At 42.9% G+C, this 25,268-nt stretch overlaps 2 protein-coding genes across 4 annotated transcripts; both read right to left on the bottom strand.

The window, feature by feature from the left end:
• Positions 1-43: 43 nt before the first annotated feature.
• On the bottom strand, positions 44-18,609 carry LOC139342090 (origin recognition complex subunit 3-like). 3 transcript variants are annotated; one of them, XM_070978982.1, is made up of 26 exons: positions 18,427-18,597; positions 16,223-16,377; positions 15,514-15,592; positions 15,019-15,154; positions 14,665-14,867; positions 14,257-14,393; positions 13,433-13,574; positions 5,357-5,408; positions 5,176-5,273; positions 4,595-4,733; positions 4,391-4,495; positions 4,142-4,305; positions 3,903-4,042; positions 3,638-3,797; positions 2,977-3,090; positions 2,741-2,874; positions 2,544-2,607; positions 2,325-2,441; positions 2,153-2,232; positions 1,664-1,797; positions 1,411-1,505; positions 1,225-1,322; positions 984-1,125; positions 717-833; positions 418-491; positions 151-293 (listed from the first exon to the last, which is right to left on the bottom strand). In XM_070978982.1, exons 1-26 carry the CDS (start codon positions 18,574-18,576, stop codon positions 188-190), a joined length of 3,135 nt encoding a protein of 1,044 aa, XP_070835083.1. In that variant the 5' UTR covers positions 18,577-18,597; the 3' UTR covers positions 151-187. The 3 variants fall into 3 exon arrangements, with proteins under 3 accessions (XP_070835084.1, XP_070835083.1, XP_070835082.1); XM_070978983.1 differs by lacking the exons at positions 13,433-13,574; positions 14,257-14,393; positions 14,665-14,867; ... (2 more) ...; positions 16,223-16,377; positions 18,427-18,597 and adding an exon at positions 5,553-5,701 and having other exon boundaries at positions 44-293; XM_070978981.1 differs by lacking the exons at positions 151-293; positions 418-491; positions 717-833; ... (14 more) ...; positions 5,176-5,273; positions 5,357-5,408 and adding an exon at positions 6,709-13,291 and having other exon boundaries at positions 18,427-18,609.
• A 4,437-nt stretch (positions 18,610-23,046) lies between these two features.
• cga (glycoprotein hormones, alpha polypeptide) lies at positions 23,047-25,057 on the bottom strand. The gene is made up of 4 exons (XM_070978757.1): positions 25,008-25,057; positions 24,808-24,919; positions 24,339-24,523; positions 23,047-23,345 (listed from the first exon to the last, which is right to left on the bottom strand). Exons 1-4 carry the CDS (start codon positions 25,032-25,034, stop codon positions 23,271-23,273), a joined length of 399 nt encoding a protein of 132 aa, XP_070834858.1. The 5' UTR covers positions 25,035-25,057; the 3' UTR covers positions 23,047-23,270.
• Between the last annotated feature and the right edge of the window lie 211 nt (positions 25,058-25,268).

Raw genomic sequence — 25,268 nt, 5'->3', positions numbered from 1 at the left:
AGCAACATATTGGCTTGACAGCTATGAATAAAACAAGCATGTCCATGATTATCAGACACCGCTTGCCTATAGTTTATTAGAGGGAAAAATACAGTACAAGATATAAATCCAAGACAAATTTAAATAGCAAGACAGTAGCCACAGGTGTATGTAAAGGTGTGTGTGTGTTTTCTTTCTGACTGTGCGGTCAGCAGCCTCCCCAGGTGAGTCGAGCCACATGGTCGGTCTTCTGCTTGGTGGACTTGATGAAGCCCAGAAACTCGAGTTCGGACACAGCTTGGATGAAACGGGCGCTGGAGAACAAGCTGAGGAGCAACGTTTCACAATTGTGGAGTAATCACAACATAAACAAGGCTTAAAATGTTTGAAGAGCGCAATGGGAAAATCATGTTGGCAGATGAAGTTACAGAAGGATACTGTTTGACTTCGTCCACTTTGCCAAAACTGTCCGGGTTGTTCCCCTCAGCAGCAGAAACCACAGTGGCGTAGGCCTGAAAACAAACACAGGTTTTCACCCATGTCAGTATCCAGTTCAGTCTGGGCCAACATTTGATTTTCAGATCAATAACATGACACATTGATCCTCACAATCAATAAAGCCTCCTCTAGAGAATGAAAAAAAAACAAACTCCTACCATCAGAGTATGTAGGGAAAAGTTCAAAAGGTGCCCTACATCATAAGCCAGATATCAAATTCGTACAGTACATTAACTTACTTCCAGCCAGTCGTACAGGTTAATCAGCCTGCCGCACTCCAGGTGGAGTTTGTACGCAATGCAGATATCAGGAGCTGCGTTAGAGACGCTGCCATCCTCAGTCTTTAGGCTCTCATTCTGCAGGAAGAGTCAGAGGGAACAGGTCTCTCATGCTTTTCCAAAGATTTAACATCGTTAAAACATCAGTATTCTTACATGCTTTGCATTGCCTTCAGTTTCTCCTCATGTGAACATGGTTACACAGGTGAGGATATTAGGCAGATGTACCTGAAGATAATAGTAGGGGCTGCTGAGTGCAGCCTGGATGGAGGTGCGAGGTGTTGCGTTGAGGTGGCGTCTCACTGTGGCAGAAGAAGTGTAGTAGCAAACTTCATTAAGTGTCTGAGACTCAGGGGGAGACAGGTGGCTCCTGGGTGGGAGAGAGCTGTTAGCCCGAGGAGGATTTTTGACATTTAATTGTATGAAAGTGTTGCAGCACACTTTCAGCAGAGCAAGACGATGTTTTTACTTCACTAAGCTGTCGATAAACTCTAGAGCTTCGTTTCGCAGAACCTCAAACGGACTCAGTTTCTTGGCTCTCCGAGACTCGTTCATCTCCAGCAGCGTCTAGGACACATGAGAATAACATGACGACTCCTGAATCAAAGCGTTACAACATATCAGAAATGCTGTGATGATAACACTCTGTGAAAACCTTCTGAAGCTGGAACAGATCTGTTTTCTTTTGCAGATCCTTCACTGGAGAGGTGATGCAGTCTTCTGCACAGGGGGGAGTTTCAGCAGCTACTGCTGTCAAGAACAAGATGCAAGACAAGAATTTCAAGTACTGCTGCGCTGCATATTCCTCCTATAGCAATAAAAGAGAGTATCCCTGGGCAAAATGTGTGAAAGAAGGTATAAACAGAGAGTGTTATGAGGGGTGCTCTATCTTAATTTTCACTACTTACTGTCCAACTGCTTGAATCTGGTGAGCAGGTCTTTCAGCTGGACAAGAGCAGCCTTCATCTTCTTTGACTTGACAGGCTGCAGAATCTCAACACACCGCTGGAGCAAAGTGATCAGCTCGTCTTTAGCCAGCATCCTGGAGGGAAACCACACAAGCTTTATAACTGAGTATGTACAGTGTCTGTCTTCACACTGGGCTGTTGCTGGACTACAGTCTGGTTAGTTGAGGAGAGCTCCTGCACAATAAAACCCAGTGTCAAACAACAAAGGCACAGTATTATTTTACTGTGTATTTCTGGCTTTATGTCCACCAGGAGGAGCAACAGTCCTCTGAATGTCCCAGGATATGTTGCCATCTGGTGGCAAAATGTATAAATAAAGTTGACTCAAGCGCATACTTGGAGGAGTAACATTTAGTTATTTTAAGATGGATGATGTCGTCCATTTGTTGGTCCCTCTTGCTGACACACACGTTACACATCCAGACTTACTTGAGCAGTTTCATGGCTGTCTGGTAATCCTCATTCTCCCACACATGCTTCTCCAGACATATTAAATGGAGCTCTCTGACCTGGAACACAAGGATAGTTTGGTGAAAACTACTTAAACGCTAAAAGGAAGCGTTTCATATTTTGTACAATCATACAAGCAGTCCTTTCTTGCCTGTTTTCCAAGGGGGTACCGAGGTAAAGACGAGGTCAGAGTGTGGAGACACCTCAGGACAGGATAATAGTTCTTGTGGTATTTGCGAAGGCCTTTTATGAGCTTCTGACACACCACCTAGAAACAGAGGAAAACGTCTAAAGCATTAGATTCTGTCCAGGTATGTGCACTCAGTATTGGCTAAAGCCTCGGGTGTAGAGATAAAAACAAAGAATGTACCTTTAAACGAGTGTCATCCGTCAACAGATTCACTTGTTCCTGAGGTTCCTGCTTCTCTACATACCTGTGAAAAACACAGGTTAGCCTCGATTTAAAGGCTTACTGTATATTTGAAAAGGTAAACCAAACATCACATCACAATAAAAACAAGCGTTTTATGTTTCATCTGCTGAGTGATGAGCTCGAATTGTGTGCACCTCTTGAAGGACGGCAGATGCCGGATCCTCTCTAAGTTGCGGTGACTGAGCTGCATCACATTGAGCACAGCCTCCTTCTTCCTACAGCACAGAACACTGAGAGGCTGAGAGTGAAAGTGCTCCAGCAGAGCCAGCTGCAGCAAGACAAAGCAGAGCATTCATTCACCACATATCTGAACAAGACCCACAGACAAAGAGACACACGATGGACAAAGCGTTCAGAAGCTGCTCTGTACCTGAACGCCCTTGATGAAGTTCCTCACTGAGAAATCGTGGTAGAGGAAGATGCTGATGAGCACCTGCATCACTTTGCCGTTGAGCTTAAAAGGGAACTGAGGCGTCAGGATCAACTGGAACATAGACAGCACAAAAAATACACTTGACTTCCTGGGGATGCATTTACACTCCCATGTTTACAGGGGACATACTGCAAAACATAAGCTTCTATGATCAATAATACAAACTAGACTTCAATTCAGCCTCTTCTACACAGGCTGCATTGCATTGAATTTAGCTGTTTAACCAGCTAATAAAAATCAAAATAATGCAAAACAGCAGGAAAGATGTACCTTTTGTGCTTGATGACATAAAAATAATTAACAAAGAGCTAATTTTCAATCATTCATTCATTCATTGAAATCTGTATTCAACCAGTTTTACATGTTACAGCATCTTTATGATTAAATGCTGTCCAATACTATCATACAAAATTGTCTGGAAGATTGACAATGACGTAAACAAGAAAATCTCATATCTGGTAAGTTACTTCAGACAAAAACAAATGAGCGCTTGTATTCAATAGATAACATGGCATTATCTTAACAGCAACATCCATCATATTTTCTGAGCTGCAGATACATTTCTTCTCCACTGTAACATACCACAGAGTCAAACTACCTTGTCTATGACCGTGGCCAGGTGCTGTGTGCAGGACAGGGACTGGAAGAGCTCTATGCACAGCAGGGAGGACACAGAGTGGGGCAGCATATGTTGGATGGTGCTGGGTGATGTGGCGATACCAAAGATGAACATCAGCGGAAGACGCTCGATGTACCGGCTGTGGAATAGAGGAAACATATGCAGAGGTGCTGTTAGCGTAGGCGGCTACAAAATCAGACAATTGCAAAGCAGTTAAACTGTTCAACTCAGAGTTCCTCGCTACCTGCAGATGAGTATGAAGTCCTGGAGAACTCTTGGGTTGAAAGCCTCCAAATCTTTGAAGATAATTACAACAGGAGGCTGCTGTGGATCATCACCGCCAGGAGAACAACGCTTTTTTCCAGGAGTGCTGGTGCTGGATTTCTGAAATCCACAGAAAAAAAAAAGTGCTTTCAGGCGATCAAACTCTTTTTATGCACCACATGTTAAATCATGTACACTAACTAGGATTTCTGGTCTCACCTTTGTTTTTGTATTGTACCAATCACAGAGCGTACTGAGGGAGCAATGCACGCTCTTGTGGAGCTGTGTACTGGTCTGCTCCGCCTCCTCCTCTTCCTCATCATCCACAGTAACAACAGTGTCCATTAACCTCTCCAGGACCCTCTTCATCAAGTGTTTCAAAGCTGAAATGATGAAGCAGAAACATAGAGAGTTAAAAATACAAAGTTTCTTCAAGTGTCCAAAAAGACAAAGCCAGGGGTCCCATACCTCCACACTCTTTGGCCTGCACAGAGGCCACATGAGGAGTGACAGAGTGCAGGAGCAGGTCAGACAGGCTCTGGAAGGTCATGTCGTGGTCTGGGACATTCACACCTACGGAGGATGTATGATATGATGTCAGATTAGGCCACTAATCTGGCTGTGAAACTCGCTGTGGGTCAGAAAGCCAATCAGCAAATGTTCCAAACATACCAAGAACAAGAGCCGCTGTGGGAATCTCACTGGCCCTCATCTGTGAAGCCCAGTCAATGTGCTGGCGGGTGGACGAGCACTTCCTCGTGAAGTCCAGCAAGCTGTCCAAGATTTTCCTGTTGAGCTCATCCTGTAAAACCTTTCGGGGGCAAAATATTTTCATTCAACCAACTCAAATCCATAAATTGATGCTGTTTGGGTCAAATATTTTCAGGATATGTTTACAGGGTCCTGACTATTCTAGTAATTTCTTTCCCCAACTGAACAGCAAATCAAACTAGAGCTGCAACAGTTAAGCGATTTTTTACTCCTCTATGACACCACACTGAATACGTTTGGGTTTTGGACAAAACAAGACATTTGAGGACGCTTTCAGAAAAAGCAATGGACATTTTTCACCATTTTCTGTCCTTGTGCAACAAGTAGTCAATTCATAGAGGAAACAATGAACATAATCTTTTGTCACATTGTTCAAATGGGACTTGCAGATCATCCCTGTTCATCTTAACTCTTACAATGCTTACCAAATCATGACGCCACCACATTGAAAGAGAGATAACACGTTGAATACCTGTTCTTACCTCTGTGTCTGACTTAATTTTGTCCCACAGATCTTGACAAAGTTTGAATCTCGTCTCACTGTTCTCAGCTCCTTCACAGCCATGGCTGAAGTGATCCTCTGTGGAGAAAAGGCATCAACATGTCTCCTGACAGCTCACAGGCAAAGTGAGGACCTCTCCTATAAACATTAGCATAACTCACCCAAACTCACTGTCTTTTTCTTCTTACAACTTGGCTTGAAAACAAAGCAGCCCTGAAATATTAACGGTGATGAATTAAAAACAGTAGCAGCTAACTGTAAATATGAGGAAAGACAGTGACCCCGGGGTGGCCATGTCGCTTCAAGACTTGAGGCATAACGTTAAATGAACAACATAACGTCAGAATATCACGTTACCTTTGACACAGATGACGTAGACATCTCAGCATTAGTTACCTCTAACGACAATTTTATATTAAGGGTAGTTCAGCCAGCGACTTGAGCACACTAAAAGCTTGAATATTTGTTTGAAGTGTTGTGTGCGTTGTGCTTACGAAGTGAATATCATTTCCCGCCAGTGTGACGTTAACGGAAGAGGTTGTATTCACAGCTCGTCATCGGCCCTTCGGGCGTATTCATAGTTTGGTAAAAGTTTTAAGCAAAGATGTGCAGAATCTTTGTTTTAGACTAATGGGTGTGACAAAAAGCATTGACTGTTATAACCAAATTTAAAAAGTCAAATGGTAACGTTTTAAGCCTAATTTAAGCTCAATTACATTGTTCTTCTCTACGGCTGTAACCGCGGTGTAACGTTTTTAAACATTGTTGATCTTGAACACTACCGCACCGTGAAAGCATCCTTGCTCTCCCTGTTGAGGCCTCCCTGCAGGTCCAAGTCAGCTTCCTGCTGTGGAGTTTTAATATTCATGTTCATAGATGTCGAGCATGTAAAGAGGACGCTTTCTACTACCAACTAATTCTTATACATCAGTAGTATTTGAAGTAATAATTAATAATAGAAGTTTATTGGCTTTGAACCTTTACTTCAGTATGTTATGTTTCATTTATTAGTAGTTAATTATGTGGCTTTGTGTCTTCAGTGTTAATGAATATTAAAACACAGGTCAAGCACAGGGGACATGGCCAGAACTTTCTAATATTTACTGTCTTTAGTTTGCATTGTGCATTTTGTTGGTTGTCTTTGTCAAACTGAAGCTAGACTGCAGCATGAAGTTACACGAAGTGATTCATCTTCATGCAAGTACGGTAACTGTGTAATGTGTGTGTGTGTGTGTGTGTGTGTGTGTGTGTGTGTATGTACTCAGCAGACAAATAGATTAATTTAAGTGATCTTGCTCTAATGTGTTGTCAGATATTTAGCAATGGCATGGTGTCAAGCTGGCCATTACAAGTCTATTTTCCATACGCGAATGAATGTATCTGTGATTATTTATTTGTAATTGTATCATATTACAGTGCATGGAACTTTGCTGTGAAATAAATAAACTTGCAAACAAGTGAGATATCAAACAAAAAACACTGCAACACAAAAAAGATCAGCAGACAATACTTTACAAAAAGAACCAGTAACATTTTATTGAACACTTTGTGGAAGACATGTAAATATTACAGATAGGTCTACTAGTGTTGAAAAAGGATGAAATAAATACAAACAGAACTTGAAATCCCATAGGGATATATAAAAACATTGTTTTTCTTTAAAAGTCTCCATTTAGCAAAAAAAAACAAAAACAAAAACAAAAAAAACATCTTCAGTACTAAGCATAAATACAAACATGTTTCTAAAATCTATGCCCTATAGATTACCTGGTTATTATAACTAACATACATACTTGAAATCATCCGAGACATTTTTTCATTAAGTACAAAATAGGCCATTTCCTCGTTGACTGTGACCATGACTGTTATCAGCTGGAAATCTGATGCATTAACAAACAAACCATTCTGCAGCATAACTTCTCAAATCCTGAGTGAGATCGAGTTGAAAACAAAATATCGGGCTATGATCCGCTATAAAGCCACTTTTTTATTATGACTATGGGCCTCATGTCTTGTAGCTGCTTTAGCAGAAGATCAGCACCGTCTGAAAATGTTTTATCCATTACAATCTTGACATTGCTCACTGATTTGAGATTAAGGGGATTTCTGAAGTCTACAAGATTTTCACAGCCGGTTATTTTACTTTTCATTGCAGACTTCTGTTTTTGAATCTGTTGTCTTTTGGACGGCAGTTCAGCACTAGATTTGTCATTTAATTTGCGTTTGGAAGAGTTTGTTGACTCTGAGGTTTCCAAGAACTTAAGAAAAGAGTCCTCAAGTCCCAAAGGCTTGAAAGACCCTGGAGTAACCCCGTCGTCACGTTGTTCTTGGGCTGTGGGGGTGCCCGGATTTGAGTTCTCTCTTGAACTGTTAAAAGTCGAACGATTCCTAAGGGTCTGCATCCTCTCTGGACAAGCTGGTGTAGGTTGTGCAGGTTTTCTGGGACGGCCTCTTTTAATTCCTCCTTCGGTCCCAGTGGAAGCTTGAGATTCTGCACTATCGTCGTTGGACAGCTTGCTGTCTTCTTGGCCTATTCTATCCACCAGCTCATCTGTTTTCTGGTCACTGGGCTTTTCGCCGTCTTCTGGCTCCGTCTCCTCAGAAGAAGAGCTCGATGCGCCCTCGGATTTGTTTGAATCTTTGAATCTGGCGCGTGAGTACTTTTTGCAGAAAATGAACTGGCTCCTCTGGTCTTCAATGTATCTTTCTGTCAGGCCATGAGTGGTGTAATGCTTAAATATACTTCTCTCAGCCCTCTCCACTGCGTCACAGCCTATTATCATGCATGGATACTGAAGGGCGGACTTCTTGGTGCACATGGCTGATGCCTCCTCGTGGGATTTTAGTGTAGGCTTTCCAAAGCTAGTCCAGTGTTCAATGGACTTTCCATCTTTCTTTTTAGTGTTTTTCTTCTTCACTTTGAATTTGTTTTCCACATTCTCTTTCCCGTTGTTAACACCTGGGAAGAGCCCTACTGATTTAGTCCTTCTTCCGTCACTTGTTTTAGGATCATAAACATAATCATGCTTTTTTATCAGGTGACGGAGGAGGTTCGATTTCGTAGTGTATACACGATCGCATGCCTCATACTGGCACTTGAAAGTTGGATCCACTGAGCCGCTCTCAGAGATGGCGATTTCCTTGTGGAAATTCTTAATGTGCTCGATGTACTTTTCCACGGAGTTGAAGGGGAGAGCGCACTCTGGCCGGTCACAGTTGAAAGTCCCTATGGTCATGCTGGCCATCATGGCGGTGGCTTTGTCACGGGTAAACTTGTGGAGTAAGAGGTAATGCTGCACTAACCTTGTGATTCCCATGAACACCCTTGAACAGTTTTTCACTTGACACCTGACTTCATTATCTTTTCCTATGCTCTGATTGGCCTCCTGTCCATTTTTCACACTAGTCTTTTCAGTCTCAGCTTCAGGTTTGCTGGGGGGCAGGGATGCCTGGTGCATGGCCCTGTAATGGAGAATCAAATTGTGCTGGATGGTGAATGCAGCAGTGCATCCTTCATGAACACAGCGATATGGTCTATATGGACTGTAGGCATTGTCTGTGTCACACATTTTGAGGCTCAACCTTTTCTGAAGTTTGTCTTTCCTCTGGGCTTCATCCTTCGTTGGTGTGTTTTTAGAGCTGCTGGGTTTCTCCGGGGAGGATGAGGCAGATGTAGTAGGAGGGCTGGACTTTGGCTCTTTTACTTTGCTTAATGATGCATCTGATCGTCCTTCCAGGTCCTTTGCTTTGCCAATCGGACTTAGTTTCTCTTGTATTTCTGTTTTTTTATTTTTGGATTTCAGTTTCATATCCGGACTCTTGTTTGCAGCAGCCACTTCAGGCTGCTCTGGGGCTTCTTCGTGGGCCGATGGTGCCGCCTCACCAAATGGCCTGTCAGTCAAATAGCTGTGAGGTGATGGTAGTTGTGTAACAGTTGATACGTCAGGAGTGAAGCCCTGTGTAACTGCACCTCCTGGTGAGGTCACCGGAGGAACTTCTGGGTTGTTCTCATTATCTGTTTGAGAAGCAATTGCAATGTCAAGCGGTTCTTGTTTTATAGCAGGTAACGCGACTGCAGACTGCATCGAGCGACTGCTGTTGGCATCTGTGGTTGCACGGCTAATAGTTGCGTCATCTTTGTTAAGCCTGAATGCACGCCTGTTTCGAGCACTGATCCTCAGCTTCTGCATTTCTGCCTTTGATAATCGATGCACTTTTTCATAGTGAATTCTCAAACCTGTCGTTCTTGTGAATGTTTTGGGGCAAATCTGACAAGGATAAGGAGACAGTTTGGATGGGGTTCGTTTTAGTTCTTCTATCATCTCAAAAGAGTAATCATGCATCTTACTCAAGTGTCTGAATAATGCCTCCTTTGTCATGAATGAGTACTCACAGTCATCCTGGTCACATTTAAAAGGTTTAGGTACCTTTTCAGAGGGCCTGTCATCACTTTTACTCAGTATTTTACTTTTTTCGCTGTCAGGTGCTGTATCACAACGACTGACATTTTGCTCCAATGACAGAGCACTCCGCATCTTCTCTTGTGCAGCCTCAATCAAATCCAGCCTTTGAAAGGCATGTGAAATTTCCATCAAATGATCCTCTTGATAAGGTACAGCGTGGGCTGGATTTTCCAACTCGACTGCCTTCTCTTGCTGGTTTTCAGGGGAAACGGACAAGGAGTTTGAATAGTCCATTATATTTGTATTCTGGGGCTCTTGTTTCAACACCATGGGTGAAGTCAGAGTGGTCAAGCTACAAGATTCCTGTGAGAAATCACCATTTGACATGTTGTATATTGCTCCGTTAGTGTCAGGAACATGGGGGTCATTGAGGAAATCAAGAAAAGATGTTGGCAGATCAGCCGTTAGGTCGATTTCATCTACAGGCCTGCACTGTGAGCGTTTAGACAAATGACCCCCGAGAGACTTGGTGCTTGTGAACTCTCGGAAGCATCTCCTGCAGATGACCTTGCCATCCTTTATGATGGCTGGCCATTTGGTTCGCTTGCTCAACCTGCTGCGTTTTGCTTTCTGCACGTCAGGGTCACTGGGCTTTTCATCTGAAGGGTTAGTCTCACAGTCAGCATTAGCACTGTCCTCTTCATACAGGAAATCTGTTTGAGTGACACTGTGTGGACTGTGCATGCCATCCGTGGAGTTGTCAACCGGTTCATAACCAGGAGTGGGCATATTCTCTGTTTTGATGATTTCATTTGTAGCTTTTAATGCAATTTGGGCCTCTGGGCTCAGACATTTCATGGGGATATCAACTGATGAGCCATGAGTATGGCAGGGGTTTTCACTCTGAGCATACGGAGTGTGGTAACTTCCTTCAGGGAGGCTGTCAATTGTTGAGATACTGTTTCCATTATCCAACTGGTTTGTCATACTTGCACCACTTTTTCTCACATCTATGTTGTCTCCACTGCCTTCTGGATTAATTAGCCCATACTGATGCCCTCCATTATGTATTTGCCCTCCATTGTCAAGCATCAGAGAACTGGACACGTACTGAGACATCAAACTTGAATCTGAAGGAGCTTGTGACGTAGTTGGACCATGCATAGCTGCCATTGAATGATCTCTATCAGCTGGGAGAGATGCTGTGGTTTGATAAGGGTCTGCCTGCCACTGAGGATAGCTCCGAGAAGGGTACTCGTTCATGTTGAAGGCATCTGGATAGCAGTTATTCATTGGAGGTGAAGACCATGACTGGGACATGTCTGACTGCATCATTCCGCTGAGATTATTTTGGCTTCCCCATGATGGGTAGAGTGTGGGGTTTACCATTGGAGTGATGGGCACGGGGTCCATTGATCCAGGATAACACTGCGCAGGTGAGGTTGAACATCCTGTTGGGTAATCCATTTGCTGCATCCCAAGTTTGTTGCATAGTATTCCTGGCTGATTTGACGGTCTGTTCCCCTGGTTCTGAGGCTGATATAGTGAAGCTGGCCCACTTGGTGCCTTTTTTGCTGTAATTTTGGCCACTTTATTATATTTCTTTGCCAATTTCCAATCTTCAAATATTTCAGGGTGTTGCTTCTTCACATGCCTAGACAGACTTTTGTTTGTACTGTATGCCCTAGTACAGTCATTATATGGGCAGCAATGGAGGTTCTCCTCATTGCCAGAGGTTACAGCAGGTGTGCTGGAAGGATATCCTTGCATCGAAGATGGAATTTCTGTCTTGATTTGACTTGGAGAAATTATTTGTGGAATCACTTTTCGAACTTCATTTCCTTGGACATTATTAATCCCCTCGTCCTGTTGTCTTGCCACAGGATTTGTGGCACTGGGTACAGGATATACTGCAGGGATCTCACCTTGCTCAGCCACATTTGGGGTCACATGAGGGGCCTCAGGTGCTGGTTTCGCATCAGCTGGTGCTGGAGTGGGGTTTGTCAGAGGAGTGTAGCATTTCTCTGGTTCTTCTATTTCATGATCTGCCGCAGGATTCAGCATGCTTTCAATCGAGTGTTTGACTCTCACAGGACCAACTTCTTGAGCAACGTCTGGTAATGACCACGGTGACGTGTTTGCCTTGGACGCCTCCATCATATATGCATCTGTATTAATCTTTTCAAGGCTTGCGGTGCTCTCGACTGGTGGTTGCACTTTTGGAGAATCAGGAGGGTTTTGATTCGTGATAGGCAAACTGTTTGCTGCATCATTTGTATTATGGTTCTCTTGGTGAGAAAGGAATTGAGACTGTGAGTAGAATATTTTGCCACAGTTATCCGTCTGGCAGGTGTAAGTGAGGTAATGCTGAGCCTCGTGATCATACAACAGGTAGGCCTCACTGAAAACTTTGCCACAGTTGGGGAACATGCATTGGGCCTTAAATTCAGGGTGTGTTTTTCGATGCATGAGGAGCTCAGAATTTGAGTTAAAGTTGGCCTTGCAATCCAACTGTATGCAGATGTATGGTTTGCTGCCACAGTGCATCTGCAAATGATCATTAAGATGTCTGACATTAACAAACTGCCGTCTGCAATACTGGCACACCACTTTCTGTTTTTGTATCTCCAAAAATCTCATGGCCTCCTCGTCGTCCTTGTGAGATCTTACATGAGCCATGAGGTTACGGAAAAACTTGAAAGCCTTGGAACAGTTTTTGACAGGACAGAAACAGTCTTGACTAATGTTTGTGTCAGATGTAGTTTGTTCTATCTTAACAGGAGATGCCAATTGGTCACCAATTTGAGATTCCACTTTAACAGGACTAATGCTCATCTTGGCAGCAACTTTTGAATTTTTTGATGGACTTTTAGGGGACTGAGGTGGTTTGGTTACCTTTCTAGCAGCTTTCATTGCAGCTAGTCTCTCTTTGCAAGATTGCTTTACATGTGATGCTACATGTGGCTCTAAAACCTCCCTACTTTCAAAACTGTCAGCACAAATTGGACAAAGATACACTCCATCTTTGAAATGCTTCTGCGCGTGGCGGACAATTCTGTGACCCAGGAACTCCTTGTCACACAAAACACAATACTGCATGTAGGCTCGCCAATTTCTGAACCGAGCAGACACAAAACCCTGCTCCCGAAGTTTTTTGGCCTCTCTGTTTTTCTCTCTTTCATCCGTGATTTCGTTGAGTTCATTTGTAGTGGTTAACAGAAAATCCTCCAGGTCTCTGTATTCGGGGAGTTTGCCAAGTGCACTTTCCACCTCTTGTTCATCTGTGTCATTGAGTGTGTCAATAGATGACACAATAGCTGCCTCCTCGCCCATCAGTGCCAAGCAGTTGCGTTTCAGTGTTTTCCAGTCCCAGAACTCTGGATCAAAAGGCCACTGTGTCTTCAAGGCCAGCAGTAACTCGCAGCGTAAAGAATTGGGCACTGGTAGACTCCCATCCTCCTCGGGCTTTTGGTCAGGTTCGTTGTACAGTGATTCCACAGCATAATACGAGTCAATGGTAGGCTGTAGGAGGAACTCGGTCAGCTGGCATGCACGCTTAACCTCTAGATCAGTTGGCAAGAGGCAGGAAATAGTCTTGCAGATGGTAGACTTGCTATCCTTATGGTCACTAGAGGTCATTTTCAGAGCTTGAATGCACATTTCCACGCACACTGGAAGCCCCACCTCTCCAACCTGCAGAAATAAAATGTAACATGAATACCAAGGCTTTGATTTTTAGGTCCCTTTAACAGATGCAGTATCCTATGAGTCACTGTTAGTGCGAATGATTATGAGCAATGGTTCTGCTGTCAGCTACAAATCTATTTTTCTTACCTCGTTTTGAATTACTTTGATTAGAAACAGAATATGACAGACACTTCTGCAGAGAAGAGCCATCTCTTTGCTGTGTCCAAGAAATGCATCAGCTGACGACTCTAAACGCATGAGTAGCTTACTCCAGAACAGTGTGAGTTCCCTGGAAAACGTCACCAACACAAGCGTTAAAAACAACAAACCATTATTCTTTGATCATTTGCCTGACTAACATTTGAAAAAAATACCCATCATAATCTCCTAGATCCCAAGGTGACATCACATGTCACAGTTCAGAAACCCAAAAATACTTAATTTACTATGAAACAAGAAAAAGCAGATGATTCTCACATCTGTCAAAATGGGACCATCATTGTTTGGTATTTTTGTCTGAAAAAGTACATAAATTACTAAAATAGATGACAAACCAATAAATGGGCTGATTTTTGCAGCTCTTTTTGAAATGAAAAGTACATTTATTAAGATTACAGATATCTACAAATCTAAAAGTGTACTTGCACAGTTTTAACTAGACTGTTGCTGATGCAGAGCAGTCATGGATTAAAGAGAGTAAGTCATTTATATTCTTACTCATTCAGTCACAGTTGGCCTATTGTCCTTCACGTATTAAGCTATTAAGAGACTTTTGACTTTCAAAAACACACGTCAGCATCTGCAATACTGCTCAGCACTGATGATATCTTTGTGCATGTTTATTACAGAGGTTGCTTCAGGTTGGATAAAAGTCAATTGCCCAATAAATCTGTTCCATGACCACTGTATTCCTGAGGGTAATTTTGTAAGTGTTCTAAGAGAATTTATCGGAAAGAAACAGCAACACGTACCAGGCACAATAAACATCTCCTTGGAGAAGCTGTCGCTTGAGAAAGGCAGAACATAAGCAGAGAGCTCCTTTCTCATCTCCATCTGACTCCAAGTTGCAGATCATTTCAAGAGCATCTTTACAGTCTATTGATGCAATCTATGAAGGAAAAAGACAGAAATAATCAGAGAAACGATCAATTTAAATGAAATGAAACAACTATCTGTCACATTTGACATTGAAGTGAGTCTAATAGTCAATTTGTTTTAGATATGTTACACAAAAAACTTTAAAAAGCAAGTGACCTCAAGTTTCTGTTTGCTGATTGGGCAATTTGCTCAGTTAAAGATATGAGAACTTGAATAGGTACTCGTTCAAGTGTTAAATGTAATGATTTTGTGCTTAAAAGGACCTGCGTGGCATTTCTTACCTCTTCCATTAGCTGCTCCTGACTTTTTGTCATGCAGATGCAAAGCAAGTAGGTTTGTTTGAAGTTTCCTTTTCCTTCATATCCCGGATACTCTGAGCATATCTTTGCAAGGACAGCAGCTTTATCAACACTGTCCATTTTGATTAGGTGCTTTATTCTCATGTTCAGAAGTGTGGCACCTTCCAACTCAAGATACGCATGGACTAAGAAACAAATAGTAAAAAAAAGGAGAAGACAAAAGGTAAGAAACTGCAGAAGAGAAGCACTCAGACAATGGCAATACACACACTGAACAAACAGAATATCATGCGATTACAACTGTATATGATGCATCTTCAACAAGTGTGAGCTAACCTTGTTCAGTCTGAGGGATTTGATTGGACAGGATGCTGCTTAGTGTGGTGTTGGACCAGACGCCATCCTGCTGTGCCAGAACTGAGAGCAGGCAAAGCTGTGTGCTCCCACTTTCTTGCAAAAGGCTGTGTGCCAACTGCAACAGAAGATGAAAAAATATGTAGTAAATAAATGAGCAAAACCTCAGTGAGTCATACTTTCAATGTCAGACAGTCAAGAGTCTAAGGTAATTGTTATAACAATGTTACTTTAGTGAATTTGTGTCACCATTCAACTGTTTACATTTCCTCAAAAGCAGCAGTGAACGCAACATTTCATTAAATGTTCTTCATGTGAAGAGCACCAACAGATGAAAACATGCAGTCCATTTGTTTTTATTACTTTTCAATGATGAGCAAAACTGAATGCATTCTAATTACTGAACAACTTTTCATTGCTTATTGCTACAAAAATAAGCCTCAGAGAACGTGTCCTAACAGCCCAGGGGATACTGACCTTCATGGAGGACTGAAACTCCTCCCATAAGGCACCAGGGACATGCTGGGGCAGTAAGAGCAGCAGCTCCGCACAGCTCCTGCAAATCCGGCACAGCCATTTGTTTAAGCCACATTTAGGTCAAGGATGTGCACACACTTCACAAATTAAGGGCAACCATACACGAGTAACTATTCATAAAGCGTGGTGCTGTAACGTCAGTGTGACATTTTGGAAACATAAATTAGTGACATGGATCAATACAGGTGTTAAGTGTAGGTGCTATTAAACAGGAAGTCATTTTGTGTATGCACTGTACCTCCGTGTGCAAATCACACTCTGTAGCTCATCCCAAATATGTGGAAGCTCCCCAAGAGGTAGCCTGCATTTCTATTCTGTATTACAGCCTCAAGGCCTCCACATCTACTTCAAGTGCACATTGTACAAATAGCTGAACAGTTCCTGAATACTGTTTGCAGAGTATTTCCAAACTTTTCATATCTAAATTTCCTTTGGGATTTGGATGTGTTTGGTTTTATTCTTATTGTCAAATACTGTGCATCTTTCATGTGATATCTAAAGAGATGTTGGCCAGAGGGTAAACCACACCTGTGGAACTGCAAAGCAAACTCATGTTTGGTCTGATGTTATGCGCAAATCAAGTTCACACTTATATAGGAAAGCTGAGACTTTGTGTGTAATGTTACTATGTGTCAGTGTTTCTACTCACAGTGCTAACTTTTCAAGTAGGAGTGGCACGTTTTCACATTCGGAGGAGAGACAGGAGACGGCCTTAGCAAAGCTGAGGATGGCCACAGTGTAGACCTCCAGCAAAGGCAGCGGATCCTCGTCAGTTTTCCAACGGCCAGCATGTTCCACAAGGACCTGCAAAGCATAAACAGACCACAATCAGAATAAACAGACAGAGTTCTTTAAAGGCAGAGAAAGTCAAGTTAAAGCGTTAAAGTCTTTCTTCAAGCAGCAAAAATGCATCAGATTGTCCGTTTCTAGCTTCTCAAATGTGAGAATTTGCTCTTTTTTCTATTTTATATCATTGTAAACTGAATTTATTTGGGGTTTTGGGCAATTTCCTAAGTAAAACAGCTGATCTGGAGAAATCACCTTGGATATTGTGGTGGACTATTGCAATATTTTCTGACATTTTTATGGACTCAAAACTAACCAACAGATTAATGAAAAAGAAAACAGTAACTGGTCTGCACCCCGTTTTCCTTATTTAACTATTTTTGACCATATTACAGACTGATTTATACTCTCTTTAGCTCAATGTATCATAACAGTTGTGTATGTGTAATTACATACAGGCAAATTATGCCTAGTGAGCCTCTTTTCATCTATAATATAAGCAAGAAAAAGTCAGCCTTGGCAGTAAAAGACAAAATGTAAGTTTTATAATGACAGCGGCGGATGATTAAAACCAAACATGTTAAGTGAGTAAATAAAAATCTCTTTCCTTTGTGCTGGACTGAATGCAGAGCTTTAGGATCATTGCAAACATTAAATCTTTAATCTCTGTGCTTCACCTAGCTTTGACAAAGCTGCAGCTAACTTTAAGACGAAGGCAGAAAAAAAACTCTCACAAACTATCAAGGATACCAAAAATGGATCTACATTTGCTGTGATTATATACAAATTCAGCCTAAATGTGGAAAGCAAACAAAGCACCAAAGTTACGTGCAGCTCCGCAAAAACGCCTTTTTTTTTAATCCTCCCTCTTTTTTTCCCCTTTTCGCTGAGCTCAAGAAACGAATCACCTCCATCTCTGAAAAGTCCATTTCTATCACACACACACACACACACACACACACACACACACACACACACACACACACACACACACACACACACACACACCCCTGCAGATCAATATCACCCTGAATGACAGTATTATTCCTGCATTTGTACTATCATTTGATAAACCTCCATCATGTCTGCACACAGCTAACGGCATGCAGTCCGAGGCTCGTCCCCCTTTTCCCCAAATAACTTTTCAGCTGGATGCATTCCTCCCCGCGGGTTAATGTGGGATCCACACAAACCAATAATCTCACACTAATTTGGTGCAATGGCAGTAATCCACGCAGTATCAGAGCAATCAGGTGAACGGAGACCTCTCCTGATATTTACGTGGTCAGGGCAAATTAATGAGGAGGATGTGTAATGGAGTCAGTGACCACTTCCACACTTTCCCTTTTTAAATCTCAGCCAGCTGCAGGCAGATCGGCTGTAATAACACTGACATCGCCTCAACATCTTTCCCCGGTGCTCGCTATATGAGTGTAATAAACATCCACGCTGATGTGGTTAGCTGCATTAATTAGTGCACAAGGCCTGGGCTAGCACCTTGGAAAAATCATTGATCTTTCCGTGCGATAAAAGAGCTCCACAAAAGTAACCCCTTTTTACATCAAGCTAAAACTCAAACGAGCGCGGACACGCGGCGTTATTCCATCTGAATGATATTTTCCACGGAGGTTACAACCATCTCATTCAGTGCATATCAGTGCAATCGCCCTGTAAAATCTCGCTAACGTAGCTATCCGTTTTTTTGCACAGCATGACCACTGCACAGGACAGGGGGACCCTGCATAACAGCTAGCAACATCCATCTGCTATTAGCTATCTGGCCTGGAAAATGCGAGCAATACATGCACAGTGCGCGTACATTGGCGTGACCTCTCAACGCGTGGATTGTCAGACTTTGCAAATACGTTAAAGCCACGGACAAACATCATTGAGAGAACGGCTGAAACGCACGGACGAGTTTTTTTCCCCATCTTGAAATGCCAGGCAGCTAGCTAGGCAGCTAGCTCCTTAGCTACATTGTTGTAGCAAACGTAGACGCGCATCCTCGGCCAGGAAGCCAGAGGGGCTGCAGGCTGCCCGGGATGAGTAGCAGGAGAGCGGGCTAACCTGGCAAAACTCCTGGCAGAAATGCAGGGAGGCTTCCAACGAAGACTGCGAGCTCTCTTTCAAAGCTGTGGTCAAACCCTGGAACCGCTCTCGGAGCTCCTCGATAGCTTTCCGTGTGTCATATTCCTTCTCTGTCTCCCCCTCCGCCATCTTCACAACAATCACGACCGCGTACGCACAGATGTTACGCTGCCAGACTCGCACACGCACGCAGGGGGGAGGAGGGGGGGAAGGGGGTGGGAGAGCACACAGTGTGCCCCACATACACATACCCCTGATGTCAACAAAGCATCCATGACCTTACAGTGACATAAAATCCCACTCTGCACTGGACGTGGGATGTTTGCTCATGAACTCGTCTCTGGATGACCGGATCCCCCCTGAACACTCCATGCTGGGGCAGCCATGCACAGATGCTGCAGGTCAGCCATGACCTCCAGGCAGAGAGCACGCAAACAACCTCCAACATGAAGCAAAATCTGGTAATTTCCACAAAACAAAAAAGTTTTAATCCACCTCCAACATGGCCAAAGTAAGATATTCTTGTCTTTCTTGTTCGTCCAGTGTGCAGCCAGGGTCAGCTCCAACTACATCCCTGATTCAGTGGTTCTTGGTCAGGGACATTTCAGCAGGGCACTAACGGCTGATTAATCACCAGACCTAAAAGGCAACATGTAACTTAGCATGTTATTCTGATGGCCTGAGTGGTGTAAACCCACTGTGTTTACATATTATGAGGAACATAAAAAAATTAGAGTGATGCTGAAATATCACAAGTTACCGACTACGTGACGACATCCTCTACAGTATATGTTGACTTCTTGAAGTGTTAGATTACATATTAATATTCATTTCCACAAACTGATGAGTTTACACTACATTTTTTTATTTGTTTTTAATGTCACAAGCCAGTACTCAACCTCAAAGCCAGTTTTCACATATCCTATTATTCCTTCCATTATATTAGTAGACACGTTTGTCCAAACCAACACACACACACTGTGTTCCCCTGCGTTTCAGTGTATGACGCATTCATGACATTCAACATCTGGGTGGATGTTTTCATGGAAAAGCTTGCGCGTATTAAAAGAAACAATTTGCTGCCAAGCTGAGTGCTGCATAATGGCCTCCTCTTCCCATATGTCCTCTCCTACGTGAAAAGCAGGTGCGGCAGTGGCGATCAGTGTGGTTGCTCAGCCTTATGCCCATGACCTCACCACCAGACAAGGAGGAAGAAACAAGAGTGAATACAGAGAGTCAAGTCAATCTACAGCAGCAGCCAACGGGAATGATCAAATGCTCTTTTTAGCAGCAGGAGGAATTGAAATGTCTGCACTTCTAAACACCTTCAAACTAACAGAAACCAGAACTGATGTAAACTGCAAACTTAGTTAAATCACATTACTCCCCTCCTTTCAGCTGCTAGTGTGAGGGGTCTCCCACAGCGGATCATCTGTTTCCACCTCTTCCTGTCCTCTGCATCTTCCTCACCACATCCTTAAACCCAGTTCCAGTTCACTTCCCTCCAGGCTCTCCTCAACCTGCTCTCTGCTCTCGCTGCAGATCACAATGTCGTCCACGAACACCATAGTCCGCGGAGACTCCTGCCGATCTTGTCCGTCAAACAGTCCATCGCTGCTGCAAACAAGAAAGGGGTCACAGCTGATCTTTGATGTAATCCCACCTCCATCTTGCACGCATCTGTCACTCCAACCACACACCTCACCACTGTCACACTGCCCCCACACATATCCTGGACCACTCTTACATGCTACTCCTGACTTCCTCAAACAATACCACACCTCCCCCAACAACACCCTGTCGTATACTTTCCACAGAGACACTGCAACTCTACACTTCTCCCTTAACAATCTCAAAGCAAACATTGCCTCTGGCTGCTCTCTCCTGGCATCTTAACCTAGCTTCCACCTCTCTTTCCCATAACTTCATGCTATGGCTGATCAACTTTATACCTCTGTAGTTACTGCAGCTCTGCACATCACCCTCATTCTTGAATATCAGTAGCACTTCTTCCCAACTCCTCAGGCATCCTCTCACTTTTCAAGATTATGTGAATAACTTACTTCACCAGTCAATTGGGAACAAACTGTTAATCAAATTACAGAAAGCAAGAGTCATGAGATGTCAGAAGGGTGCTTTAGCACAACAGCTTGTGTTTCCTCACCTGCAAAAAGTCACCAGGATTAGAATTTCCAATCCTGGTGATAAATCCACTGGAATTTCAGTACTTCTTCTCTTATCATGCCTGCAGCTCATGCAAACAAGTATTTTTGCCCAGTGTCCGCAACAAATTAATGAAAATGAAAAATTTTGCCATAAGATCAGCTGATCATTGGGTGGATGGAATAAAAGACATTTTCAAAGACTAAAGAGCTTAGGGCTCGAATCTTGGTCACATGAAGGCAACCACGATCACATTAATTTGAGGAAATGTCAGACACTAAGCGTGTCAGATGCATTCTGGGGTAATACCGTACTTGGTTGGGTTTAGGCATGAGGAGTGATGATTGTTTAGGGTTAAGGTAAGAATAGCAGGATTAGCCAGTCAGAGGAAGGGTGAGGAAACGTCATCCCAATTTCAACTGATGGTATAGCAAAAGCTTTAGTCCTCAAGACAACAGAACAATGGAAAGACAAGTTTCATTCGGGGAATCAGAAACAAGATGAGAGCATCGAGTTATTCAACAGTGACGAGCAAAGCTGAAAGTTGCCAGATTTGAATGATGAGCTGTAACCAGGTTGTGTGCGGCGTTACCAGTGACTCTTTAAAAAAATCTGTTGGGAGATCTTGAGTTAATGGTTGCCAAAAACATTTCAATCTGTTAAAGTATCGAAATGACAAACAACATTAGCAAGATGCTAGCCACACAAGTCACCAGTGCTGATGCAATGAGGCCAATTTCAAACAAAAAGCACCAATCAAAACCCTGATCATTCTCTGAGACTGTCACAAAGTGCAATAAATGCCACGCAGCTAAATGGTGAATTGTCCAACCTTCAGACAACAATACTGTAACTGGGAAAAGCTAAACCGTTACAGAAAGTGCTGCAAGTCCAAAACCACAGAGCCGAAGAAATTCAAACAAAGACTTTCAGACATTTTATGTGGATGATGTCTTAGTAGACAATTGGTTTGACTTTGACAAGTCCCAAGCCAAGGAGCAAGATGAACAATTTGTCACAACACACTTGTCTTTCTTGTTCCTCCACAGTGATCAGAGTGCACACCAAGGTCAGCTCCAGCAGCATCGCTGATTCAGTGTGACTTGGTCAATGACACTTCAGCAGGGAAGATATTCACTAACAGGGTGGAGACAGCTGATTAATCAGCTGACCCTAGAACAGGCATGTCAAACTCATTCCACAAAGGGCCGTGTGGCTGCAGGTTTTTCCTCCAACCAATCAAAAGGATGCAGTCTGACCAATCAGCTGTCTGAAGACTGAGCTCAGCTAATGAAATGAGTCAAGTCTGGTGTGCTGCTGCTTGGTTGGAAAGAAAACCTTTAGCCACTCGGCCCTTTGTGGAATGAGTTTGACATGCCTGCCCTAGAAGGAAGCATGAAATTTATTTTTCATGCACATTCAAGATGGGTTGGATGTTCTACAACAACAACAACAACAACAACAACAACAACAACAACAACAACAACAACAACAACATAATAATAATAATAATAATGATAATTGAGCAGCCACTGTTATGTGACATTGGCACAGTCTCATCTGTACTCATGCTGCTCCCTGTGCACTGTGTTTGAAATTACTGCGATTACCAAGATGCCAAGTTTCTTCCCTCTGTGGTTTTCTGTGCTCTCTGAATTAGTTGGCATTGTGGATATCTTTGTCGAGTATTTTAATATGAATTAATCTCCCTTAAAATCTTTGAGTAAAGCAGATGGGATTCAGCTCTTTTTCCGGGGGAAAGGGGCAGCGGTGTAGAAACTAGTGCAGTGAGCAAATAAGTGTCATTTTCAATAACTACAACACAAATAATTGACACGAAAATCTCTGAATACATATACAGTATTTACCTGAATATGAAGTGAGAGATTACTCAGCTGCAAAAAACTGATTCAGTAAAGTTTTTAAATAAAACCCCCAAAGTAATTTATTTTTTCTGAATGCCGCCTGTGTTGAGCACCTTAATCTAAGTGACATTAACCATTATGATTATATTTGTAAATTATAAAGAGAAAAAACTCTTACTGTATTGTACTAACTACAGTATAATGTGTGTTATAGTAGATGCTGACTTCATCTTCATGAGCGGAAGGAGTTTGCTCGAATATCATAGAGTTGTCGAGGTTAAAATGTCCATAATTCTTCCTTTTTTGATTACTTTCATGACTTCTCTCTCATGTGTGCTTCAATGTTAGTTCAGTTATTAGAGACTTGTTTGGCTGCCAGTTCAGACTAGAGAATCATCTTTTTAAATGATCAACCTAAAAGTCAATTTTCACATATGTTACTCTTCACATTAATGCATACAATGCATTAAATTTTGTCCTAAGCAACTTACAAACACACCTAAAACATTTCTCCACCAACACACCACAATCCCATGCATTTCCATGTAAGACACATTCATAAAAATGCAATGTCGGGTTGCACATTTTAATTGCTTTTCAATCTACAATTAACCATATACATCTACAAATGGAAAAATGTAGGCTCATTACACATCACAGACACTGAATTGCTACAAAAATATTATCTAGCAACATCAGAACATGCATTTTAAAACAGAGAAGAGCTTGTACATATTAAAAGAAACTAATCGTTGCCAAGCTGAGTGGTGCAGAAAGGTCTCCGGTTCCCATCCATCATATTTTATGAAAATAGCAGGTGCTGCAGTGGCAGTCTGTGTGGTTTCTCACCTTTATGCCAGCCACCTCTGTCTGCAAGAGAAACAGAGGCCTTCATTGGATAGGGACAGCTGAAGGAAAAGCAGGGGAGAGAGGGGGGTGACATGCAGCAAAGGGCCCAGCCTGGAATGGCCACTGCATTAAGGACTCAGCCTAATCAGATCCTTCACTTCAGTAAAAGTACCATTCCCATAATGTAAAAGTACAGAAGTATTCTCAGCTAAGTGCGCAGAAGATGGAGTGCTGGACTTGGTGAATGCTAACGTTAAGGATGCACGCAGCTCTTTTTCCCTCCTGTCCCCTGGGTAGGACAGAACCTGGCGCAGCTAAACCCCTGCTATGTGCCTCTGGCTGTTTCCAGGTGAGAGACTCTGCGTGCTGCACGGAAAGGACAGTGATGGGTTTGCAGTGTGCATCACAGACTACATTAACTTCTGTGTGGAGCAGAGCAGAACAACATGAGGGAGGTCTGGAGGGGCATGAAGACCATCACTGCCTCAGACGCACCGGCAGCAGAGGAGCTGAAGGCAGCTTGCATGAGGCCAACAAACTTAATCTGCTCTTCAACAGATCAGAGATGATGACCACTACTCATCCCCTCCTTGACTCATCTGCTGTCTGCCTCCAACCACTACCCACTCCACTGCCCCCATCCTCCTGCAAGAGTCCTACTCACTCCTCCTCAAATTCCCAGATTAACTCCCCCCTCCAACCTGCTTATTATTTGAGAGGGTCACTTTGCTTTGGAAGTGCCTCACTCCTGTGCCAAAGGCACTGCATCCCAGTGGCCCCAGGTACTACAGACCAGCGGCTTTAACTTCTCCAGTGCTTCCAACACCTCCACTGCACAGTGGGTAACTTTGTCACATGATATGAGCAGAACCATCCTCAGTTCAGCTCAAAGGAGCTGGTTGTTTATCTGAGGATGACAGGATCTTTTTTTCCTCATTTTATCCTTTAAGGTTAGCAGTAGTAGTGACAGATGGGGCTAGATTTAACTGACAGGTCTTTCGTGTGTTCCTGTACCTCGTAGCTGTGCTTAGCGACACAACACGTCGCCTCTGAGGTGATGTTCTTTGGGATCGTCATCGTCTTCATGGCCTTGAGAGGGGTGGGGTACGCTCTAGAGAAGCAGCAGCCCATGCACTGATAAATCGGACGGTCCCTCGAAAAGACGCTGTTCTTTCTCAGCGTGCACTCCTCGCAACCCACTGCAGAAAGATGATACAGCCTTCACTACCAGAAACAAAACCTATTGATCAGGGGCAGCTTGAGATACAGTGCAAGTAACATCTGAAAGCTGAGATTTAAGAAGCAGCATTCAAGCTTTTTGGACAGAGATAAACACAAGCAGATGGTGCTAATTTACTGAAGGAAATCCTTGGTTTGTGTACTCACATTACATTAACTTTTCATGAATTCATTTAAACAGTTAATAAATTGTAGTAAGAGCTGAGATCCGGGAGTTGTACTTGGTTTTATAAACAAATCTTACTGTTTGATAAGTCAATGTTGGGGTAAGACTCGGCTACGTATAGAAGAAAAGACAAGAGAAGAAGAGACAGCCCAGCTGATTTCATTGAGCTCATCGTGGTTGCAGCAGTTACCTGATCAAACAGAGACAAATGAAGACGGTCAATCAAAAATCTGCTGAATCAAAGCACAAGTAAGTCAAAGACAGAGACAGAGCATTACCATGTTGAGAGGAAGTTCCCCCTTCATCGTACCTCGGTGCAGGACGGGCTTGTATTGAGGAATTCAGCTTCTCTCCGAGTCAATTTATACCCGCGTCCCTCAGTCTGTGACGACTTCCTGGATTAAGTGAAACCTACCAACCTTATCAATGATCTCACTGATTGACTGGCCCCGTTGCAACCTTTCTCATAATCCCTTTAAAGCACAAAATAACAGTGGAAAGTCAAAACATACTTCCACCATCCTTTTATTATGGATAAT

The sequence above is a fragment of the Chaetodon trifascialis genome, chromosome 14 (genome assembly GCF_039877785.1).
Source record: "Chaetodon trifascialis isolate fChaTrf1 chromosome 14, fChaTrf1.hap1, whole genome shotgun sequence".
NCBI lineage: Eukaryota > Metazoa > Chordata > Actinopteri > Chaetodontiformes > Chaetodontidae > Chaetodon > Chaetodon trifascialis.
The sequence above is the reverse complement of the archived record's forward strand: the minus strand, read 5'-3'. Positions and strand labels throughout refer to the sequence as shown.

Excerpts from the sequence above, each read along its gene's own strand:
- LOC139342090 (XM_070978981.1), bottom strand. The coding sequence starts at position 18,576 with ATGGCGGAGGGGGAGACAGAGAAGGAATATGACACACGGAAAGCTATC. Across the intron at positions 15,593-16,222 it reads CTACTTGAAAAGTTAGCACT|GAGCTGTGCGGAGCTGCTGC; the intron begins GTGAGTAGAAAC and ends CCGGATTTGCAG. Across the intron at positions 13,292-13,432 it reads TCAAAGTAATTCAAAACGAG|GTTGGAGAGGTGGGGCTTCC; the intron begins GTAAGAAAAATA and ends TTATTTCTGCAG.
- cga (XM_070978757.1), bottom strand. The coding sequence starts at position 25,034 with ATGAAGGGGGAACTTCCTCTCAACATG. Across the intron at positions 24,524-24,807 it reads CAACATTGACTTATCAAACA|TGGGTTGCGAGGAGTGCACG; the intron begins GTAAGATTTGTT and ends ATCTTTCTGCAG. Across the intron at positions 23,346-24,338 it reads TCGCTAAGCACAGCTACGAG|ACAGAGGTGGCTGGCATAAA; the intron begins GTACAGGAACAC and ends TTTCTCTTGCAG.